We start from the raw sequence: 22,247 nt of genomic DNA, 5'->3' as shown, positions 1-22,247 counted from the left end.
ATTAATTGATTAATTAACACTCGAATTCTTTATGGTAATATTCTTTCTAATTTTTATGTATATATATATATATATATATATATATATATTCATAATGCTAGTGATTCACTATTAACATCAATTCCGCCATGAAATATCTTCTCATTGTCTACTAAAAACATCAATGGAAACATAGAAGGCACCATCAAAATAACCAAAAATGATAAAGGCATTTAATACTCGATTAAAGCTTTTAGAGATTGACATGAAAAAATGCGCGATATATTGCTGAGACATATTGAGGTACAAGCTTTTCATCTTCGCCATATCTTTGAATGGGATGAAGTTCCAAACAATGTTCCAAGTTGAATGAGATATCAAAGAAGTTATTTACAACGAAAGATGACAAGGTACCAACACTGTTACCAACCAAGAGATAAATTAAATGTTACACCATTATAGTTTTGATATGGATAATTGATGTAGTATTTAGAACTCATTTGCTCTTGTTGATGAAGGTCCTAATACATCTTAGGATGAGTAGTACTTACTGCCCATATGGGTTTCTGAATTTTCTTAGTAGTTCTGGAATATCAAATGCCAGCATATCATCAACAGCCTGTATCATTTTAGGCTTCAGCTTCTCGAACTTGTCGATGTTGTAGCCACTCAAAACCTCTTTGAAGTGTTGGACATCAGGGAAATCCCCAGGTGGAAGATGATAGTCCCTTTGAACCTGCTTCAGAAAGTTGTTAAGAGTCTACATACAGTTTAAACTGTTCAACCTAATTCAAAGAACAACACAAGGCACAACGAAGCTAGATTGATCATCTAGTAAAACAAACAAGTCTGCAAGTATTACATAACAATTCCATGTGATTTACATATTAAAAAAAAGCATTACCTTTGCAAACTCATTCTCTAAGTTATTAATGAGTCGTTGTTGAGCCTTTGTCTTGCCCAACATTGCTGGCATCTGATTCCTAAGGTGGCTAATAATATAAGCATGGATTTTTGCTGCTCTGGCCCTCTTAACAAATTCATTGATCTGTAATCAATAATGATGAATAAACTAAATCAGATTATACAGTTCATATAAAAGATATATGGGTTGAAGTTGATTGAAGATTACCTTACGATCACAAGCCTTTTTAGGAATATCTTTCAAATCAGAAAGGAGGTCATCTTGTTCCTTTTCAAACAGCTCCTTCCCCACTGGGCCAACAGCCATACTATTTACTGGTTTGTCATTGAATGAACTGAAAATTTATAATAAGAAAATGAAGAAATTAATCTATCAAAGTAGCAATCCTTACTATTGCAGTCCCAAAAAAGAACAACTTGATACTCAAACAATTAAATGCACTGCACGATGACAAACTATTAAATGTATATATTAGCATTGACAACATACCCAATGTAAACACGCATCACTTCAGGAGTATTCAGAACCTTTCCAAGAGACCATGTCAATGCACCGTAAACTCTCATTAGCTGCAAGGTAAAGACAACTTGCTCAGAATTGCACTATGATTATATCAATTGGCAAACGAATACAATGTGATTGTAAAATGGGATAGAAGTCATATCCTTATGACAAAAGATTAACAAACTCAAATGAAACTATTTCACCTGTTGTGTGTCAATTTGGTCTGCCTTATTTAAAACCACACGTATTTTGTCATCATGACCACGTAGAGATCCGATGACACGCTTGAATTCATCACTTATGTCGAGCTTATGGGGATCAAATAGAAGAAGAATAAGGTCACTTTTTGCTGCAAACCACGAAGTAACACCAGTAAAATCATAACTACGTTGAGTTCGTTGTTTCTCTCCGGAAAGAACCCCAGGAGTGTCAACAAATGTGATATGTTCTAGTAGCTTCAGAAAAAACACAGTAGTTAGTAACTATATCAATTCATGCCTAAAAATAAAGGTAAAAAAAGACCATACCGAATGTGGCATTTGTGAGCACTCAAACTTTGATAAAAATGCATTTCCATATGTTGTAAGGCCAGTGAAAGGCATATCTGCTTGAACAGCTATAGTATTCCCAGGAATGGTCCTTTCATCAGGTCCTAACTAAAGAAGTAAAACAAGTGAACAACTTTCCTTCAAAGCTCCTCTTAACTTCTCAAAGAAATCCAAAATATGACAATTTTAACATCATATTTAACATTTTGTTACTTGTCATATGTATAGATCTTTACCTTAACCTAATCCTCAATCTCTTCAGGATTTTTTTCTCAATTGAAGAAAAACCCTTGTTAGGAGTCATCAGTTTCTAATAGTCTAACAATTTAGTTACCATAAATGCACCAAACACGTCACCCTTCTAAAAATCTCTATACTTATACAACCTATGCTGCTCCCTCCATTTAAAATTCAGATCTTTAAATATTTAATTAGTAAAACTATAGCTTATGTTGATAATATTATATTATAAAATTAATAATTTAATTATTATAAATAAAAAGTTACATAGAACAAGTCTCGATTTAATAATTAGTATCTCACTTTGGTATGATTATCTAGACAAGAAAATTGTCAACAGTACTAGCTTGCATAAAATTCATGAAAGGCAAATAATAAAATAAAACAAAGTTCAGAGTAATATACCATCACAACAACAAATCTATCGGTGGTAGGCTCAGGTCCAATATGAGCACCTGTATGAATTATGAAAGATGATGGCATGAGGTTATTCTGGTTTGCACTAACATATAGGCAAAAATCCCATGAGAAGTTCACAAGTGAAAAACCTGGATAGCTACACTTCAGTAAATGCTTTATGAATGTCGTTTTTCCGGTAGAATATTGGCCTAGGAGCATAACCATGGGCTTAGCATCGAAATCACTGCTTGTCTGGAAAGAAACAAGATGTATAGCATCACATTTCGACGGGATTATACAAGTTGTGCAAAAAATATGTTGTAAAAAGCATCACATCTATTAATTAATAGTCTCATAAGCAAAGTGCAATAACTCACCAACAAGGAAGAACCAAAGTCACTGAACTGGTAAGTAACTTCCAAAGGCTTCAGTTTTTGGATGTATAATCTTTTCAAACCATCAATTATTGAAGTAACTGAGCTCAAAGGAATCTGACATAAAAAATATAGTCATATTTTTCAATTAAGCTGAAGGAAAAATACAACAAATGCCAGCATTCTGAGGAACTAAATCAACATATACTCTTCCTTTGTATAATTTTTGTTATCAGATACTTTAGTATCCTAAAATATCTAATCTAAGATGAAATAAAAAAATCAATGAAATGAAAACAAAAGCAGTCATTTGAGTTTTGACCTAACAGTCAAATGATTCCATTGAATACCAAGATGCTCTAGGTTTTAGCTATTGGTCAATAATGTAAAGCTTTTGCCAAAGTTTATCTGCTTTTAAATAGGAAAACCACACTTCCCTATGATAGCAGATAGATTTTAATATTTTCTTGCATATTATAGATGCTACGTTAGTATGCTAACGTTGTTCATAGTTTTCATGATCGGCTAATCCCTATAAGAATTGGGTTGTAATAAGTGGTCTAACCCTAATTTGTCAATTTATCAGACCATGATTCATGACCAATAAATCAGATAATGCAAGAGTTCCATGAGAAGATGGTCTGCAAAATTTCGCAAATAAGCTTGTCAGTATTTTAGAGAAGAACAAATTAATTGAAGCTATACAATATGTAGTTAGAGAACCAATCTGTCTACTGAATGATAAAGTTAGAAACTTCATCATTCAGTAGCTCATCACAAATGGCAAACCAATATAAGAAGAACACCAATATCAATATTCTTAAATATAAGTTACATACTTCTGTGAGAGACACAAAAATAACTCAAACTCAAATATTAAATATATGAAGAAATACTAAAAGATGTAAGTCAAATCTAAATCACATGAAAACAACAAAAAGAAAATTAGAAGCTGCATATAATTATTTTAATTGTGGCATACAATAATACTTAAAGGACTGGATCCTTTGACGAAAATAGATCATCAAACAATATGTCACCAAAAGAATGCAAAAGTGATCATAAAATTATACCTTCTTTGTTGATTTTGTGCCAAACCACTGCAGTTTAGGAGTTTGTGGCTGTGAATTCACTACAGAGGACATTAAAAATAAGAAAATGCACAAGTTGACATTATTTATATGCAAAACACACAAGAAGTTCTATACCATCTTGCTCAGGATCAATTTCCTTTATTGAAGGCGTGTTTGTCTAAGCAAACAATTAAAAGAAAGTTAGAAACAGACAAAATTATTATATTATATTATATCATTCTGTGAAATTTTCATTTGAACTTACAGAGAGAAAGGTATCTAATCCTTCCATCACTGGAGGATTTACTTTCTCCAAATCTGCAACAACAAAATAACAGAAATACTGATGCATTTTCTTTGAAACTATCCTAAACATGGAACATAAGATTTAGAAGATAGATCCAAAGTTTACCAGCATGAGCAAGTGCAACTTGTGTGATCTCATTCCCTACTTGTGCTAGTGACACAAGCTGTTAAAAATCAAAAGAAAATTTTTAATTTAGTAAGATAATCGCACACTATTGTGAAAATTAACTATTGCATAAGGTGGTACAACAAGACCTTCATTGCTATCACAAACTCCTTGAAGCCCAGATAACCTTGCCTTCTAGAGTCTGCAATCGCCCATACCTTAATACAAAGTGTGATAAGAAGAATCAATAAACAATTCTATGGTTGTATATTATAGAAAAAGATTGCCAAGGAAGCAGCAAGTGTTTAAGTGAAAAAAAAACAACCAATACATGCAACAAATTAAGCACCTAATAGTTTAATAAATCAAGATGATGAAAGAGTCTTTAGACGGATTCTAGTCTCAGGACCATCTTTACTAGCTAATTAGCATCTTCAAATCAAATATTTTTGCCTTAATTAAATCCCATGGTCTCATAAATTCATCTCCGTCACTGTAATTTAGAGCCTGTCCCTAACCAATGCTGCCCAACAATACATTGACTTGATCAATATGCATATCCTGTATAACATTATCTTAAATATGCTAAGTGAAATTAACTTTACAAGCACTAAATTAAGACTTACAGATGATCCTTGATGCAACCTTATGGCCATTTAGAACATAATAAACTCACCTAATCCAATTATCCCCACACTAATAACAATTCTGTCACATGTATCTTTAGTTTCATTGATGACTTCATTAAAAAATAATGTCTTTTACAACAACCAGCATTTATCTGTATAATAACTTCTAATTTGAAAAGAAAAGGGAAGCAATGAATCTATTCATTTCTTTTCTTTATACACTGAAAGATAAACCTACAACATTTATGAGCTCTTATTCTCTCCGATTACCACATCAAAAGTCTGGTTCAAAAAGAACAGTAACAATCGAAGTAATAACGGAATTAACATAACTAAACAGCGTAAGAAGATTCGTATAATCTATAGAAGCAGAGATGAAACACCATAAATGAACTAGAAATCGGTTTACCTGCTTCAGGTCACCCCGAGGTAAATTAGACATGGCAAAAAACTTGATGGCATCGGTCCCCGTGAGGCGGCCATCTCCATCTATCATTATGAAGGGGGAAATCCTCAACAACACTGTAAGCAGCACTGAAGCAACAAGGATGAGAGAGTAACGATCGACGATGAACCTGAGTCAGCGAATGAGAACCATTTCTGGTAGATCTTGTCATTCTCTTTACTGATCGAATAAGAGACGATGTCCATCGAGCAACGATAGTGTAAATGCTCAGCAAGTGATCGGGTGGACGAATCACGAGTTATAGAATGAGAAGGGGGAGGAAGGAAGCGGAGAGAGGGCCGGAGACGTGCGAAAAGTGGCGGAAGGGGATTGAAAAGGGTGAACGCAAACAGTGCTCGTGCTTTCGAGCTTTGTTTCATTCGACTTGTTTGTCTTTTATTCCTTCGGCAGTAGAAACAGGAGTGAAGGATCTTGTCCAAATACATTTTTAAATTTGGAATGTCCAATTCCAATTTTGGGACTGCGGAAGCCGTCCGTGGTCATTCCGACATAGATGGTGTGTTGATTCATGCAATAAAGAGATTCGGTGCAAAATAGTCGCACCTTTGTTGACTCAACCGTAATGCCAAGTGATGCTAACGTTGGGGGACCCAGATGGGGCCTTTCCATCGGCCAATCACCTTGCTTCTACGTGGCAAGGACGTGAAATCAATCTAAATAAAAAAAATGAGAAAATTATTAGATATCAAGTTTGGAATTTGAAATTTGAACATGGCAAAGAAAATATCAAGAATTATCTTTTATAAATATATTTAATTTAATGTATCAAAATAAAATAAAATTTTGAATTATTTTAATTTAAGTATATTGTAAAATTTTGCCTCTCACTGGGTTTTTCTGATTTATTATTATTATTATTATTATTATTATTATTATTATTATTATTATTATTATTATTATTATTATTATTATTATTATTATTGTTGTTGTTGATGGCCTTACTTTCCTTGCATGCATAATAAGGCATGTCAAAAAGATGAATTAGTGTTATACTATTTTTATTAAGGCTATAGTGTTTTTGGCACATCCACAAAAATATTTTGAATCTGTATAAAAATATTATAACTAATGAATAAAGACTCAAAACATAATACAAAAAAATATTATCTTTTTTTAGATTTAAATAAGTATTTTTATTATTTTGGTAACAAGAACATTAAAAAATGATTTCTAAATAATATTATAATGTTTTCAGTATATCCATAAAAATACTATAATTGTACGGATCTGTGTAAATGGTAAGTATCTTTCATCTATTTAATGAAGGGCATATTAAGGATATAACGAAAGTATGGCTAAATAGGTGCACTAAGGAGAAAAAGTCAAAAGAAAGGATTCTTCTTAGGAATTCATCCAAAAAATTCACCTAACCAATTATAAATAATTAGGACATAATGATTTATTATTATATGCTTAATTTAATTTATTAAGATTGTACCATAATCTGTATAAATAATAATATTTAATCACATCCTGCTTTTAAATTTCAAATAAACAAGGTGATTTATCAAAAATAATAAATGAAAAAAATGTGGTTGCTCAATCTACCGGTTGTATTCATTTGTAGCAATACAGTATATAAAAAATATGAAAACAAGATAATATAAAGCAGGTTGTAAAGTACATGTTATATGAATATAAAGTAGGCTTAAAGCATAAATAGATTAAAAAAATGGTGGTTTCCTTAGAAAATATAAATATTTTTTTATATTTCTCAATTAGTTAATATTGTTTTGGAGTAGAGTTTATCTTTGAATATGACATACATGTTCGTAATTCTATGATATGGGAGATTAATTTGGTCAAAAAAAAATTCATTAAGGTAAAGTTATCAGTTGATAACTTCAGTTTTTGAAAAGTATCAAAGTAAATGATATTGACAGAGCTACTTATATCAATCATGATCTTCTTCACTTAAGCATTAATCATCCTCACGGAGACTATGAAAGCATCATCATGATTTAGGTTATAGTATTTTGTCTCTTTCTCCTTGAAAGTCATCTTTGAGTCATCTTTTGGACGGTTATCAATGGTAACTTAGGTATAAGTCTTATGACCTAAGGAGCTATCCTTGCCTCCTCCCAAGGCAAATCCACTAATGATAATATCAATCTACCTCTCTATCGGCTCTTAAGGTCAGGTGAGGGTTTCTAGTGCTTTCAAACAAATCGCATAATGTGCACTCGTCATGTGAGCTCTTCAATATGCTCTTTTAGGCCGTGATATTCTTGGGTGTCACGAACATAATCTCGGTGGAATTGATAGTACTTGGACTTAGAAATATTTCGGTAGAATTGGTAGAACTTGGGTGAGGGTCTCGTAAAAGCTCATTCTCATTTATTTGCAGGAAGACTTTGGCTCTAGTCATATTTAGAAATGTCAATCTGAGTCTTGGGTAAGGTAACTTAGGTTGTTCATTTCTTCTCTATCGTGGTGACTTTAGGGTCATGACTGATTATGATATCTCTTGCTTCAGCCTCTTACGTGTCACCTGAAGCTTGCCCGAGATCATCACCTTCACAGCAACATATCAATTAGCTCTTTAAAGCATCTCAAGTACAATCGTCAATAGCCTCTCTATTAATGACGAAAAAAAAAAAGAGGATTTGAGCCCTATCATGAAGGTACATATTATGAGTTATGGATAAGTATCTACCATACTTCGGATCTCATTTGTCAATCAAGCAACAACGTTTGTGATTGTTTCTTTCTCCATCTGCTTGAGTTCAAGGAGTGTTACTATTGACAATTGAGGGCATACATTCCTGAGAAAGTAAAATTTGAACTCCTTTTTGTCAGTTGGGCGAAAGAACAGATGGAAAGTGACTTTAGGCGAGTATATCATTCTTATGTCAATTCTCTTAATGTGATCGGGAATGCCCAATACATTAAGGAGCCAAAGCTGTGATATAATGACATTTGGGCTTGGAATGTTGCAATGTACTCCAAGTCAATTCTACCATCGAACACTTCTAAGGATGAGAGATAGATATTTGTTAGAATTGATTCCTCTTGGATTTTCTAAGTGAATGATGACTGACTCGAGATAGGGTCGACCAGTGCCTCCCCTTTTAATTGTTGGAACTCTCTTCGCATCTTCTTCAAACATCGATCCATCTATTATAATTGGATATGTTGGGAATCCTCTATTAAGTTTGCTAATTAGATCTCAAATTCAGGTATAGCAGAATAAGGGTGGTATATTATATTGAATTTTGTGGTTGAGAACTAAAGTTCCCCTTGGTTGATGGTTTGAGAGGTCTCAGGTACTCCTGAGATCGTGTCAGGTCAAGGAATCTTGGTGAGTGATGATAAAGGTGGAGTTGGGGACAATGACTGAGTTGGTGGCATAGCCTCTTGAACCAATTGGGACAAAATCAGAGTGACAATTTATATTATGCATGTTAGCATCTATACTAACTGAGTAAGGTTTAAAAGCACCTTGACGGAGATGAGAAGGTGGCTTGAGGCTATCCCTAGGGATAAAAGACTCGAGTTATTGAATAGATGCCAGCATCACGTTAGAGTGCCAAGATAGATGCATTGATGTGCGAAAAAGATAGTTATTGCCCCTCTTGAATAAAAGTATTATGGTTAAGGGACAAAGCCTCTTCGTTCAAGCATTTATTGAGAGGATCAATGGACAAGCCTTCTTGCGACATTGAGTCCTTCTAGAGCCAAAAATATTATAAGAAGATATCATTGACATTTGAGTTACCCGTCATGATTTGTACCTATGTACGTAGGGTTATCCGAGATACCTCCAAGGTGAAAATGTCGAGCTTCCGAGGAGGTTGTCTAATATGTCGCTTACACTAAGATTAAGATTAGTTGAGGTTTCTCGAGTCAGTCCCTCTAACACCTAAGTAACCCGAGATATATAAGTGAAGTTGCCAATGGTAAAAAGTCACTTTTGATTATGTTAAAAGTGAGCTTTTATATCTCGTACTGAATAGATGGTATATTCTTTGAAAGATTCTTCGGGCATAACTTTTAATCATTCTTAACAATCAATTTGGTCTCCTTTTCAAGAAAGCTACAAGGAGAGAGATAGCTATAACTATTTGTCTTGAACCCATGTCTATGCAGGCAAACCGATGATGGATAGTTTTTCTCTCATTCTTCTAACTTGGACACCACATAGATGACACATGTTCGATGATGGTTAGTCAATAATATCCTTCATATTACTTTTAATACTAACATAATCTATTAGTACATAATTACATTGGGCTTGATTGAGTTATGATATGAAATATATAATCTGTCAGTCACCACTTATCACATTAACGCCACATAAGACCCATAGGAAGATAAAGGCCTATACAACCTAACACCCTCCTGCCCATATGTATAGGAGTCTAAAGGCAACTCGGGTCAGTTATCGAGTTGCCTCTACAAATATTCATAGGAATATTTTTGAAAGTCCAGAGGGCAATTTAGGTCGGTTACAAACTATTGCCCCTATAAAATATTTGCAAAAATATTCTCGAAAGTCTAGGATTAGTTCGAATCTGTTATAAAATGCTTCTCTTACGAAATATTCATAAGATATTCTCAGAAGTCTATGGAGCAGCTCGGGTTGGTCACGAACTGTCTCTCCTATAAAATCTTTATGGGATATTCCTTCTCCTCAAAGTAAGTATAAAAATACATAATTAACTTTATATTAAAGGTAGTGAATCTCGGTACTAACTTAAGTGTCGGAAGGACCGACTCAGGAAACTCCTTTCAACCTCGATCTTTGTATAGGTAACAAGTTTAGAGAAATAACATACCTTTTCGGATGACTCCTCACATATAGATCAGGGCCATGTTGTGCTAATGGAGATATCAATGATATTTTTCTCTAATATTTTGGCACTAAAAGGAAGGTTCGATGTCACAAGAGCATCCGTAGGACAACCGTGTCTATGAACATTCATGTGAGGCTCTGCCTCCAACCTATTTTACTCAAACAGAGCAGTAGCCACCCTTTCCTTATATAGATACATTTACCTCACCATAAGTATCAATATAGCACTGGTGTTCATTCAACGACCTTAGACCCTCATCTTTGAAAATACCATCAAGCCATCTACTTGTTCTTACTAAGGCATTCTTAAACCTCACCCAGCAATTGCAAACATTATCTAGCATAATACATGTCATTACCTTGTTTTTACCTCGGTTAGACCAATTGGTGATGCCATCGCCTCAGCCCTCATCGACAGTTTGGCAACCACCAACATCGGTATCCACTGAGGTCCTCTCACCCAACAAATTGTTAGTATCTCATGAGCATCCAAAACCTTTCAAGCCACTGACAATCCTCATTCCCCAAATGCAGAGTTCAGTAGGCTACCCCACCATCACTATGCTCTACTTGAATTTGAGACTCACTTAGTTGATTCAATGGGTAACTATTTGATGATCTAACTATAGCAAATGGATCGACGCTTAGAAGAGATGCACCAAGATTTTCACCAATCTACAGGTGATGAGTAGATCGACTCCACCTCGGGTCAATCACGGTTTATCTAAAATATCCAAGAGAAGTCGATATGTAACATCCCATTAGTCCCACATCGGAAGTGGGCAATGTGTATGATTAGCTTATAAGGGCCTAATGAGTGTACTACATTAACTCCCGCTTAAATATTTTGGTCCATGGTTGAAGGACCAAAATGGAGTTATTGGCCAGTTGGCTCATTAGACTCGGGTCGTGATATTTGGTATCAGAGTCAACCTAGCATTTGGGCAGGGTGAGAGGGCTCGAGTAGGAAAGGGCTACCCGTGGATGGAGTCAGAGAACTCATCACGTCGTGGAGCCACCATTGAGTTAAACCTCACATGCACTATGCTAGGGTTCGATCTGGGATATGTCAAGCTAATTGAGTTGGGGATATTGTAACATCTCATTAGTCCCACATCGGAGTGGGCAATGTGTATGATTAGCTTATAAGGGCCTGATGAGTGTACTATGTTAACTCCCGCTTAAACATTTTGGTCCGTGGTTAAAGGACCAAAATGGAGTTATTGGCCAGTTGGCTCATCAAACTCGGGTCATGACATTATTGTAACATCCCATTATGGGCAATGTGTAACTCGGGTCGTGACATTATTGTAACATCCCATTATGGACAAAATGGAGTTATTGGCCAGTTGGCTCATTAGACTCGGGTCGTGATATTTGGTATCAGAGTCAACCTAGCATTTGGGCAGGGTGAGAGGGCTCGAGTAGGAAAGGGCTACCCGTGGATGGAGTCAGAGAACTCATCACGTCGTGGAGCCACCATTGAGTTAAACCTCACATGCACTATGCTAGGGTTCGATCTGGGATATGTCAAGCTAATTGAGTTGGGGATATTGTAACATCTCATTAGTCCCACATCGGAGTGGGCAATGTGTATGATTAGCTTATAAGGGCCTGATGAGTGTACTATGTTAACTCCCGCTTAAACATTTTGGTCCGTGGTTAAAGGACCAAAATGGAGTTATTGACCAGTTGGCTCATCAAACTCGGGTCATGACATTATTGTAACATCCCATTATGGGCAATGTGTAACTCGGGTCGTGACATTATTGTAACATCCCATTATGGGCAATGTGTATGATTAGCTTATAAGGGCCTGATGAGTGTACTACGTTAACTCCCGCTTAAGCATTTTGGTCCGTGGTTGAAGGACCAAAATGGAGTTATTGGCCAGTTGGCTCATCAAACTCGGGTCGTGACATTATTGTAACATCCCATTATGGGCAATGTGTATGATTAGCTTATATGGGCCTAATGAGTGTACTACGTTAACTCCCGCTTAAGCATTTTGGTCCGTGGTTGAAGGACCAAAATGGAGTTATTGGCTAGTTGGCTCATCAAATTCGGGTCGTGACATTATTGTAACATCCCATTATGGGCAATGTGTATGATTAGCTTATATGGGCCTGATGAGTGTACTACGTTAACTCCCGCTTAAGCATTTTGGTCCGTGGTTGAAGGACCAAAATGGAGTTATTGGACTCGGGTCGTGACATGATCCCTACTAGCTTTTGCCTCCCATTATTGATGGTGCCACTATTATGATTTAACGATGTGTATGGCTCACTAAATTTTTATTGATAATGATTATAAATTTATATGCACAAATAAAAATTAAAAAATATTTATTAAATTATTTCATAATTTCGAAAATCATTTTGATATCTAATCTTTATTATTGATATAATCAAGATAATATTTTATAATATAAAATTTTAATAAAATATTTTTAAAATATCTATGAGATCTTGATAATCTTATCTCAATGATATCTATATTATTTTATAATTAAAAAAATTTCTTTATTATTGATAGAATCATGATAATATATTATTATCAATTTTATAATTTACAATTATGATAATATAATATTAAAATATTTAGGAGATCGTGATAAATCATATCGGAAATCTTTTTGAGATCTAATCTTTATTATTGATGTAATCAAGATAATGTTTTATAATTTAAAATTATAATAATATATTCTAAAAATATCTATGAGATCGTGATAATCTTATCGATATCTTTTCAGAACAGAAAATCCCTATCAATACTAACGGAATAGGGTGTCAATACTAACGGAATAGGGTGTTGCTATTGCTATAAAGCTCACGTAAGTATAAGAAAGTACTATGTATGAGAAAGTGTGAGGAAGATGAAGAAGCAAATCGGTTTGGTGATGATTGTGGTGGTGATGTTGTGTAGCCAATGTTTGATTAGCGTCGAAGCAAGACTTATCGTCGAGCGTCGGAATCTGCTTGCGAATGGGCTTGGGATGACTCCTCCCATGGGGTATGTTTTTTTTTTTTTTTTTGATAGATTCATGTAAATTTTTCTGATCATAAGATTTTTAAGAGCAGTTGGAATACTTGGAATCACTTTTATTGTGATATCAACGAGACTATAATTAGAGAATCAGGTACAAATATATTGATGTGTTTTCTGTAACAAAAAATAAGTAGATCGGTTTATGACATGCTAGTGATGCTTTGTTTCGGTGTTATAGCGGATGCATTGGTGTCTACTGGGCTTGCTAAACTTGGATATCGATATGTCAACATAGGTATGTCTTTCACAACCTCACTCACAATTTCATTTTCTTTATATTTAGAGAGAGTAAATCTGATGAATTGTCTATGGCATGGACATGTAGATGATTGTTGGGCTGAGCATGATCGCAATTCAACGGTTTGTAAATAGGGTTTTATTGACAGATTTATGATATGATGTATCTGTTTTAGTGTTTCATCAACTCTCATGGTCATTCATAGATGCTTCCAGGGTTATATGGTGCCAAAAAGGTTGACATTTCCATCAGGAATCAAAGCTCTCGCGGATTATGTTCATGGCAAGGGGCTTAAACTTGGTATTTACTCGGACGCAGGGTAAGTCTAGCAGAACAATGAATCCTGATCATCTCTTCATGACTGTCTCAATCTGTGAGTTCTTGAAATAAGACTTGTCGGGCATTGCAGGCATCAAACATGCAGCCAGACGATGCCAGGTTCGCTTGGTCATGAGCAGAAAGATGCTGAAACTTTTGCTTCATGGGTGAGCATGCGTGGTCGAACTGTTGAAGCTTTCTCTTATACGAATTAGCTTGTTGATTCTTCTTATTCTTGTACCAGGGCATTGATTACCTCAAGTACGACAACTGTAACAATGATGATTTGAAACCGATGAAGCGGTAAGGTTTTCTTTTTTTTCCGTCTCGGTGAGATTTCGTGTGTGCCACTGAAACAAGGAAGAACTGTCGATATAGGTATCCTGAGATGACTCGAGCTCTGATGAGAACAGGCAGACCAATTTTTGTCTCTCTATGTGAATGGTAAAAAAGAAAAAGAATACTAGAGAATATGAGCAAACAATTCTTGCTTCTTTGCTAATCGACTCTGCTTTTATTCTCTCTGATTCAGGGGAGACATGCACCCGGCTCTTTGGGCTGACAAGTTGGGGAATAGTTGGAGAACAACTTTCGACATAAACGATTCATGGGAAAGGTACATTCATTCATCTTTGTTTCTTCTTGATGTTCTCTTGGCATAATGTTTGTTGTTTCTTTATGTTGCAGTATGGTCTCGAGGGCAGATCAAAATGAAGTTTACGCTGAGCATGCAAGGCCCGGCGGTTGGAATGGTAAGTGCCTGCATAATTAGCCGATCTCATCATTTTTTGTGCAAGACGTCTGACATGTCAGCTTACGTCTATAGATCCAGACATGCTCGAAGTTGGAAATGGTGGTATGAGTAACGATGAGTACATCGTGCACTTCAGCCTCTGGGCTGCTTCCAAGGTAGCATAACTCTCTCTCTCTCTCTCTCTCTCTCTCTCTCTCTCTCTCACTCTCTCTCTCATTATCTTTCTGCATGGTGAAGATTCTATTTACATATTGCTCCACTCCAATCTAATCCATCCTTGCAGGCTCCTCTTATTATCGGTTGTGATGTAAGGAGCATGACCAAGGAAACCTTGGCTATCCTTGGCAACGAGGAAGTGATTGCTGTAAACCAAGGTAGGCATATGCGACGAGTTCGATGGGGCTCTCATGAGCATGGCTTTCACATATGGTTTGTTTTTTGATGAGCAGATCCTCTTGGTGTTCAAGCTAAGAAAGTGCGAATGTATGGAGATTCCGAGGTTAATTAGCATTGCAAGTATTTCATATTCTGCCATCCCATGAAACACGTAAGTCCTAAGATCATGGAAGTTTGGATGTAGGTTTGGGCAGGACCTCTCTCTGGATACAGAACTGTAGTCGTTCTATTGAACCGTTCCCCTGAATTCAGAACCATCACAGCCCAATGGGATGACATTGGTCTTCCACCAAACACAGTTGTAGAAGTCAGAGATCTTTGGAAGGTACTCCAAATGTTTCGCCATCTTCTCCTACACATTGTAGTCACCAATTGACAGTTGTAGTTAACATGGTTGTACATTATTGGTTGCTCTAGCATGCGACACTAGAGAAGAGGTTCGTGAACGAACTGAGAGTCGACGTGCACCACCATGCCTGCAAGATGTTCTTGTTGACACCTCTTACACTATCAGAGGATGAACCGAAAGTCTAGTCACTGTTCGGATGAATAAATACATGTATAAATTCGATGCTTGAATTTATTGGTATTTTAATGAAGTAGATCGGCTCGTAGGATGAATAAATTCATGTACAAATTCGATGCTTGAATTTGATGGTATTTTAATGAAATTGAGGAATACGAGCTTTTTTTATTCATGACTTGTTTCCTCTAAGAAATCGCATACTGTGATATTTATTGATAATAATTATAAATTTATTATCAATAATTCTAAATTTATTGATAATAATTATAAATTTATATGCACAAATAAATATTAATTATGTGTTTTATTTCAAAAATAATTATAAAAAATAATTATTAAATTATTTCATAATTTTGGAAATCATTTTGGGATCTAATCTTTATCATTGATATAATTAAGTTAATATTTTATAATTTAAATTATAATAATATATTCTTAAAATATCGATGAGATTGTGATAATCTTATCTCAATGATATCTATATTATTTCATAATTTAGAAAAAACATGATCTTTATTATTGATAGAATCATTATAAAATATTATTATAAATTTTATAATTTAAGATATTATAATATAATATTAAAATATTAAGTAGATCATGATAAATCATATCATGGTTGAAAATAATTTGGAATCCTTTAATCATGATCTCGATTCTTTTTTTTACAATAACTCATTTTAGAGATTTTTCATATGGATATAAAGCTCACCCTATGATGTCATGAATTAAAGGTACCAAAAGTATGACTCACTAAATTTTTATTGATAACGATTATAAATTTATATGCATAAATAAAAATATAAAAATATAATAAATATATATTTTATTTAAAAATTATAAAAAAAAATTAAATTATTCCATAATTTCGGAAATCATTTTGAGATCTAATCTTTATTATTGATACTCGATCACCATAATGGAGAAGAAATGAACAACCAAACTAACCCTTCTAAACTTGACTACATATAAGAGAAAAATGCTTATGGAGATACCTCTAACTAATGAGGACTTCACTTGAGAAAAGAAACAAATTTAAGTATTGTCATTCCCATCACAATTACGATCATGACACAAAGAACTATCACAATATAAAGGAACAGATTAAGAGGCTCATATAACGAGGGCACCTCGGGTGATTTGTCCGAATTACCCTGACCTTGGGGTCCAGTTTAGAGAAGATCGATGTTCTCATTGACGATCCAACCACAAGAGGAGACAACACTTCGGATCGTAAAGTTTACGCCCAAGCCATTATTGAAAAGCAACCCAGGACTAAAGGTGACTAGGAAATAACTTTTAGAGAGGAAGAAATAGAGTGTCTCAATCCAAACTATGATGATACCTTAGTGGTTTTCATGAGAATAATCAATGCTCATGTAAAAAGAGTCATGATTGATATAAGTAGCTTTGTTGATATCCTCTATTTTGATACGTTTCAAAAACTTGGGTTCACGACTAACAATGTCACCCTATGGCTTCTTCATTGATGGGGTTTATGGGCAACTTAATCTCTCCTCTCGAGATCTTGAGCTTACATATTATATTTGGAGATGAGACATGCTCTAAAATAGTTGTGACTAAGTTAATGGCGGTTGACATTCCCTTAGCATATAACAACATCATAAGCCGACAATATTGAATAGATTATAGGTAATAGCGTCAACTTATCATATAATGATGAATTCCCTAACCAACACTAGCATTAGAAAATTGAGGAGCAACCCGAGAGAGTCCTAACAGTGTTACCTCATGTCGGTCTCCTTGCCTAAGAAGGTTTGACCTGAGGTGTCACTTGCGAACCCAGAGATTTTGCCAAGCTCCTTCCACACCCTGGAATCGGTGGAGCCATTGATTAAAATACCCCTACCCTATACAAGGCTCGTCCCGATCGGATCCAAGGTGGGAGCAACGTTATCCAATGAGAAATGAGTATAACTTATTAACTTCCTCAAAAATAATACTGGGATGTTCTCATAGTCACCAAGAGATATGATGGAGATCGATCATGATGTGGCTCAACATTATCTGAACATCTCTTTAGAAGCTTGACCAATCAAGCAAAGGCCTTACAAATTTGCCCTTGAATGCTAGTAGACGATTAGCAATGAAATCAACAAGCTATTAGGAGCAAGGTTTATTATCGAGGTGCAATACCTGCTATGGCTTGCCTACATTATACTTGTCAAGAAGTTAAATAAAAATTGTAGGATATGTGTTGGCTATACCAATCTCAACAAGACATGTTTGAAGAATAGCTATCTACTCACTCGAATAGATTAATTAGTAAATGCTATATCGGGTCATGAGCTCTTTACCTTAATTGATGCATTTTTGGGATATAATCAGATAAGGATGACACTCAAAGATCGGGAGCACACATCATTCATCACCAACCGAGAGGCACATACTACTACCAAGTCATGTTGTTTGGGCTAAAGAACGCAAGAGATCTAATATATAATAGAGCAAGATCCATTATAGTTAGTAGAGAGGGTTCTCTGTAAAAGTGATGTGGGACTAAAAATGTTATAAGGCTAGACCCTTTAGTCGCCACCTCTATGACTTCTCCCATTGCTTCTTCCTTAGTTGAGTACCCCCTCTCTAGTGTGAGAGGGTAGCAAAAAGGACTACCCCTACTGCATGGTGGTGGTGCGTAAAGACGAGGAAAAAATGCATCACGAGAGGAGGTGCATCGCCACTTCATTTGTCGTGTGGATCATCGCTAGAGAGGAGAACGCAAGATCTCCTTCATCCACAGATTGAAATCTACAGATCAGGGATATGCGAGTTCCCTTAGGTGAGATCATCTTATGTCTTATACAGTTTTCGATTTCATGAGTTTTTTACTCCTAATCATCGTACGTTATTTGATATAAATTTATTTTTTGGAAACTTTTTTTTTTTTTTTGCTGCGCATGTGATGTTCTCCTAAGTTTCCCAACAATTCCATCTCCTCAAGGTTAATAAAAACGTATCCATAACTCTAGATTAGAGATTGTAGATCTCGATATTGACTTAAATGTCAAAGGGATTAGCTCGAGAATCTCCTTTCGATCTCGATCTTTATGCAAATAATGAATCTAGATAAACCGTGCTTCATTCCGAATGACTCTTCAATATACGGACCAAGATCACGTTGTGTTAACGGAGATATTTACGATATTTTTTCCTAACAAGTTACACATCAAATTTCTACTTATCAAAATTAGTGATATTTCAGTATTTATTTCTAAATTTAATTGAAAAGATCTCAATTCTGTCTTCCCCATAAATTTTTTAATGATAATAATAATAATAATAATATGAAGTTATTTTAAATCCGCCTTGAGTACTTATCTTTCGGATCAAAATCAAACCTGACTTTTATGCGGATTCAATCGAAAGTTACCGGATCCGCCATCCCCTCCAATGAGCCTGGTGATCTTGTGATTTCTTGTTCCCCAAGGTCGATGTCATTTCTGATATAAACCTCTCCGGATTCCCGAGCTTATAAGCACAGTTCCTCTTCCTTCTCCCCGAAACGAATCAAAGAACCGACAAAACCCTAAGCATGTCCTATCCTCCTCCTCCTCCTCCTCCCACAACCCCTTCACCATCTCCCTCCTCCTCCGATCCCACACCCGATCATGACACCCCGCCCGCCGTCGGTCTGGCGGTGGCGGACGAGGGAGCAGAGTCGAAGATGGGATCAGGAGACGAAGTAGCCCAAATGGAAGAGGAGGAGGAGGAGGAGGAGTGCGGCTTCTGCCTCTTTATGAAGGGGGGCGGCTGCAAGGACGCCTTCGTCGCGTGGGAGAAGTGCGTGGAGGACGCCGAGAAGCGCGGGGATGACATTGTGGACAAGTGCGCCGAGGTCACTGCCCTCCTTAAGAAGTGCATGGACGCTCACGCGGACTATTACGAGCCCGTGCTCCGCGCCGAGCAAGCCATGGTCGAGGCCGCGGCAGACGCGGCCGCCTCCGCTGCTGACGCGGCCGCCTCCGCTAACCCTGAACTGGAGGAGGTAAAGAGAGGGAACGATTCTTGAATTCCTTTGACGTTCTTACTTGTTTCTGATACCTTCTAATTTCTCGATGTTGTACGGTTTGGCATTGCATTCTTGGATGAGTTACTTTGCAAAGTAACCTCTGCCTTTTGCTTTCTAGCCACAGAGTTGTGAGAATAATGTGGCCTCAATTTGAGGAAGCTTTAGAGCAATACGTTCCTCTGTAGAACTAAAACAATTTTGAGATCATACACAGTTTTTTTTTTTTTGTCTTTTTACATGATCTTTATCGTGTTCTTGAATTGCTTTTACTTTTAATGTAATTCTTGCATCTATGATCTGAACTTTGAGTAGTTATGCAGTCTGAACACAATAACTTGTATTGGGTAGATGATGCAAACGATTGAAACATGATATCTTCAATTGAATATTAGGTTTTGAGCTCCTTTCCTTAAAATAACTGATAAATTGTTTCATGATCTACACTGTGGTATCACTGTGCATGAAGAAGAAAATGCCTGGAGCTTTGCATAATATTTGATAAAAAATAGGGGGATGTTTATGTTGTTGCTTTCTTATGATTTGGAATGATTTATCAGGAGAGACCATTAGTGTTGCAATTTGCTGACTGCAACAGTATTCAGTATTCTGTGTCCGTAATTTGACTTTTAAATTTGAGAATCATTGATGGTGAGATTTGGTGGATGTGTTATCTATTTAGTACTCTGTGATTGTGTATGAAGGTTATCGGTGCACTAATCTTCTTTTTCAGCTTATTCACTCCTTTTAGAATCTCTTAAAAAAATCCTAGACCAATTGATCCATAGGTTGTGTGGCATAGGGTTGTACCAAACTCTGTTGACTTCTTCTACACTACTGATGGCTCTTTGACATGAATGATCTACATGAAACTTGGACAATTTCCTACCTATTAAGTTCAATATTTTGCTTGTCAAATGTGGTAATGGATGAGGATAATATTGGCAAAAAAAGGAGAAAACAATAAGGTTCGCCATAAGGGGAAAAAAATGATACTGTCAAATGTGGATGAGATTGATTATACTATCCCATGGAGAATTTCAGTCAAGTGCAAGTTGCATTGAACCAAGCTTAAGGAACCAAAAATCATTTGCTGAAATTTAGGCCTAGTTTATTAATCATAAACCTCTTAATTCTTAATATGCATGGTTTTGATATGCCGATTTTTTCATGTTACATTATAGTCAACCAAGCACTTCATCATGGCTGGCTTAATTGGAATTCTGGTAGTGGTCCTTGGTCATGTAATCTGTTTCTACCTGTTCTCTTAACTAAATATTAGGGAGCTAATCAATGTCTGCTGGTGTCTACCTGCTCAGAGATCACACTAACTGGTATCTCAGTGTTCAGCCTTATTCTAAGGGTTCATATTCAAATTCAATTATATGAATCTTCTATGTCAGTCAGATCTTTGTCAGAGTACCATCCATATCCATCCAAACATTATCCTATTAGAACAACTCCTCTCCCTTTATCTCACATTTTTTAGGTAACTTCTTTGGAAGATTCATTTGAGGGTTCATTCTCCTCCATATGCTATGTTTTAGCCTTGAATCTTATTTGTCAGGCCACATGATGTCTGAAGTAGGCACATCCTACAATTCCTTTGCTAGAAATTGGAGAAAAGAATCTGGTTCCAATTAGTAGTATTACTAGGATTAAGAAAACTTATTGGTAGACATTGAATCATACAAATTTTTGTTTGCTTTATCCTATGTTTGATATTGAATATTGAGAGGAATAATTTTCATCCCAGGAGGTAGAAACTCTAGAAGACCATGCACTATCAGCTAGTAATTGCGAACCATAATTCCACATGATGTTTGTGAATATCATGTTAGATCACAGAGTGTGATGTCTGATCTGATCCTATGAAATTTTTGTAAGCCCATCACCCATGCTACAAACTAACAAATGATCAGGTAGCAAAACCAAATGAATGGACAATTCTTATTTGTCTGACCACTTTAGTGGCTCCTACTTAAATGGAGTCATTTGTTAAGAAAGGTAGATAAAACTAATATTCAGCATGAAAGGGTAATTTTGGTAGGGGAATATTTGATAGTGGATTGTTATGGATATTTAGCTGTTACTAGTGAACTTCTGTGTGCTTTAGGCTGGATATCTACAGTATTGGTGAAGGAAAATGATATAGGTATTTTTCCTGTAGTTTGTTGAAGAAAATGTGAATGATATAGCAGGAATCCGAACAAAATATCTTGAGAAATTTTAAACCTTAAGCTGACAAATGGTGAAATACTTGTTTTATTTGGTCTTTAAATAAAACTTTATAGACAATCCATTCAGTGCTTTTTTTATCTGGAACATATTATGCGATATATTATATAGTAAACCATGTGATATATTTAAGTGGGAGAAGGGAGTGTGGGATGAGAAGAAAAGGAGAAAGAGAAAAGAATATCAAGAAATCATTATTGTGTGCAATTAGGGTTTATATGCACACAATTAGACTTTTTTTTTATTCAATGATTTTTAATTGAATCATAATTGATTAAATTAAGGTTCATCAAGTCTAATTTGAATAACAAAAGTCCTTGTACCCAAGTATAATTGACATCCTTATTTGACACCTTTA

The 22,247-nt window shown here is 35.6% G+C and overlaps 3 protein-coding genes across 3 annotated transcripts; 2 read left to right on the top strand and 1 right to left on the bottom strand.

Annotated features, from left to right (window-relative positions):
- Positions 1-322: 322 nt before the first annotated feature.
- On the bottom strand, positions 323-5,880 carry LOC103985445 (EH domain-containing protein 1). Its single transcript, XM_009403140.3, has 16 exons — positions 5,659-5,880; positions 5,493-5,572; positions 4,604-4,672; positions 4,455-4,512; positions 4,308-4,360; positions 4,178-4,220; positions 4,043-4,101; positions 2,973-3,086; positions 2,745-2,847; positions 2,602-2,651; positions 1,936-2,064; positions 1,612-1,863; positions 1,394-1,473; positions 1,112-1,238; positions 884-1,027; positions 323-715 (listed from the first exon to the last, which is right to left on the bottom strand). Exons 1-16 carry the CDS (start codon positions 5,732-5,734, stop codon positions 527-529), a joined length of 1,626 nt encoding a protein of 541 aa, XP_009401415.2. The 5' UTR covers positions 5,735-5,880; the 3' UTR covers positions 323-526.
- Positions 5,881-13,219: 7,339 nt separating this feature from the next.
- On the top strand, positions 13,220-15,632 carry LOC103994541 (alpha-galactosidase 1-like). The gene is made up of 15 exons (XM_065151547.1): positions 13,220-13,356; positions 13,425-13,483; positions 13,571-13,627; positions 13,718-13,752; positions 13,846-13,949; positions 14,040-14,115; positions 14,193-14,251; positions 14,327-14,392; positions 14,481-14,564; positions 14,636-14,700; positions 14,775-14,857; positions 14,986-15,076; positions 15,152-15,201; positions 15,283-15,423; positions 15,516-15,632. The coding sequence occupies exons 1-15, from the start codon at positions 13,220-13,222 to the stop codon at positions 15,630-15,632; spliced, it is 1,224 nt and encodes a 407-aa protein (XP_065007619.1).
- Positions 15,633-19,037: 3,405 nt separating this feature from the next.
- On the top strand, positions 19,038-19,890 carry LOC103985446 (uncharacterized). Its single transcript, XM_009403142.3, has one exon. The coding sequence runs from the start codon at positions 19,178-19,180 to the stop codon at positions 19,652-19,654; it is 477 nt and encodes a 158-aa protein (XP_009401417.2). The 5' UTR covers positions 19,038-19,177; the 3' UTR covers positions 19,655-19,890.
- The last annotated feature ends 2,357 nt before the right edge of the window (positions 19,891-22,247 follow it).

This window comes from Musa acuminata, chromosome BXJ3-5, assembly GCF_036884655.1.
Source record: "Musa acuminata AAA Group cultivar baxijiao chromosome BXJ3-5, Cavendish_Baxijiao_AAA, whole genome shotgun sequence".
NCBI classification, from domain to species: Eukaryota; Viridiplantae; Streptophyta; class Magnoliopsida; order Zingiberales; family Musaceae; genus Musa; species Musa acuminata.
Note: the sequence above shows the minus strand (reverse complement) of the source record. Positions and strands in the feature narration are given on the sequence as shown.

Excerpts from the sequence above, each read along its gene's own strand:
- LOC103985445 (XM_009403140.3), bottom strand. The coding sequence starts at position 5,734 with ATGGACATCGTCTCTTATTCGATCAGTAAAGAGAATGACAAGATCTAC. Across the intron at positions 2,848-2,972 it reads ACTTTGGTTCTTCCTTGTTG|ACAAGCAGTGATTTCGATGC; the intron begins GTGAGTTATTGC and ends GTTTCTTTCCAG. Across the intron at positions 1,239-1,393 it reads GTGATGCGTGTTTACATTGG|TTCATTCAATGACAAACCAG; the intron begins GTATGTTGTCAA and ends ATAAATTTTCAG.
- LOC103994541 (XM_065151547.1), top strand. The coding sequence starts at position 13,220 with ATGAAGAAGCAAATCGGTTTGGTGATGATTGTGGTGGTGATGTTGTGT. Across the intron at positions 14,116-14,192 it reads CTGAAACTTTTGCTTCATGG|GGCATTGATTACCTCAAGTA; the intron begins GTGAGCATGCGT and ends TTCTTGTACCAG. Across the intron at positions 14,701-14,774 it reads AAGGCCCGGCGGTTGGAATG|ATCCAGACATGCTCGAAGTT; the intron begins GTAAGTGCCTGC and ends TTACGTCTATAG.
- LOC103985446 (XM_009403142.3), top strand. The coding sequence starts at position 19,178 with ATGTCCTATCCTCCTCCTCCTCCTCCTCCCACAACCCCTTCACCATCT.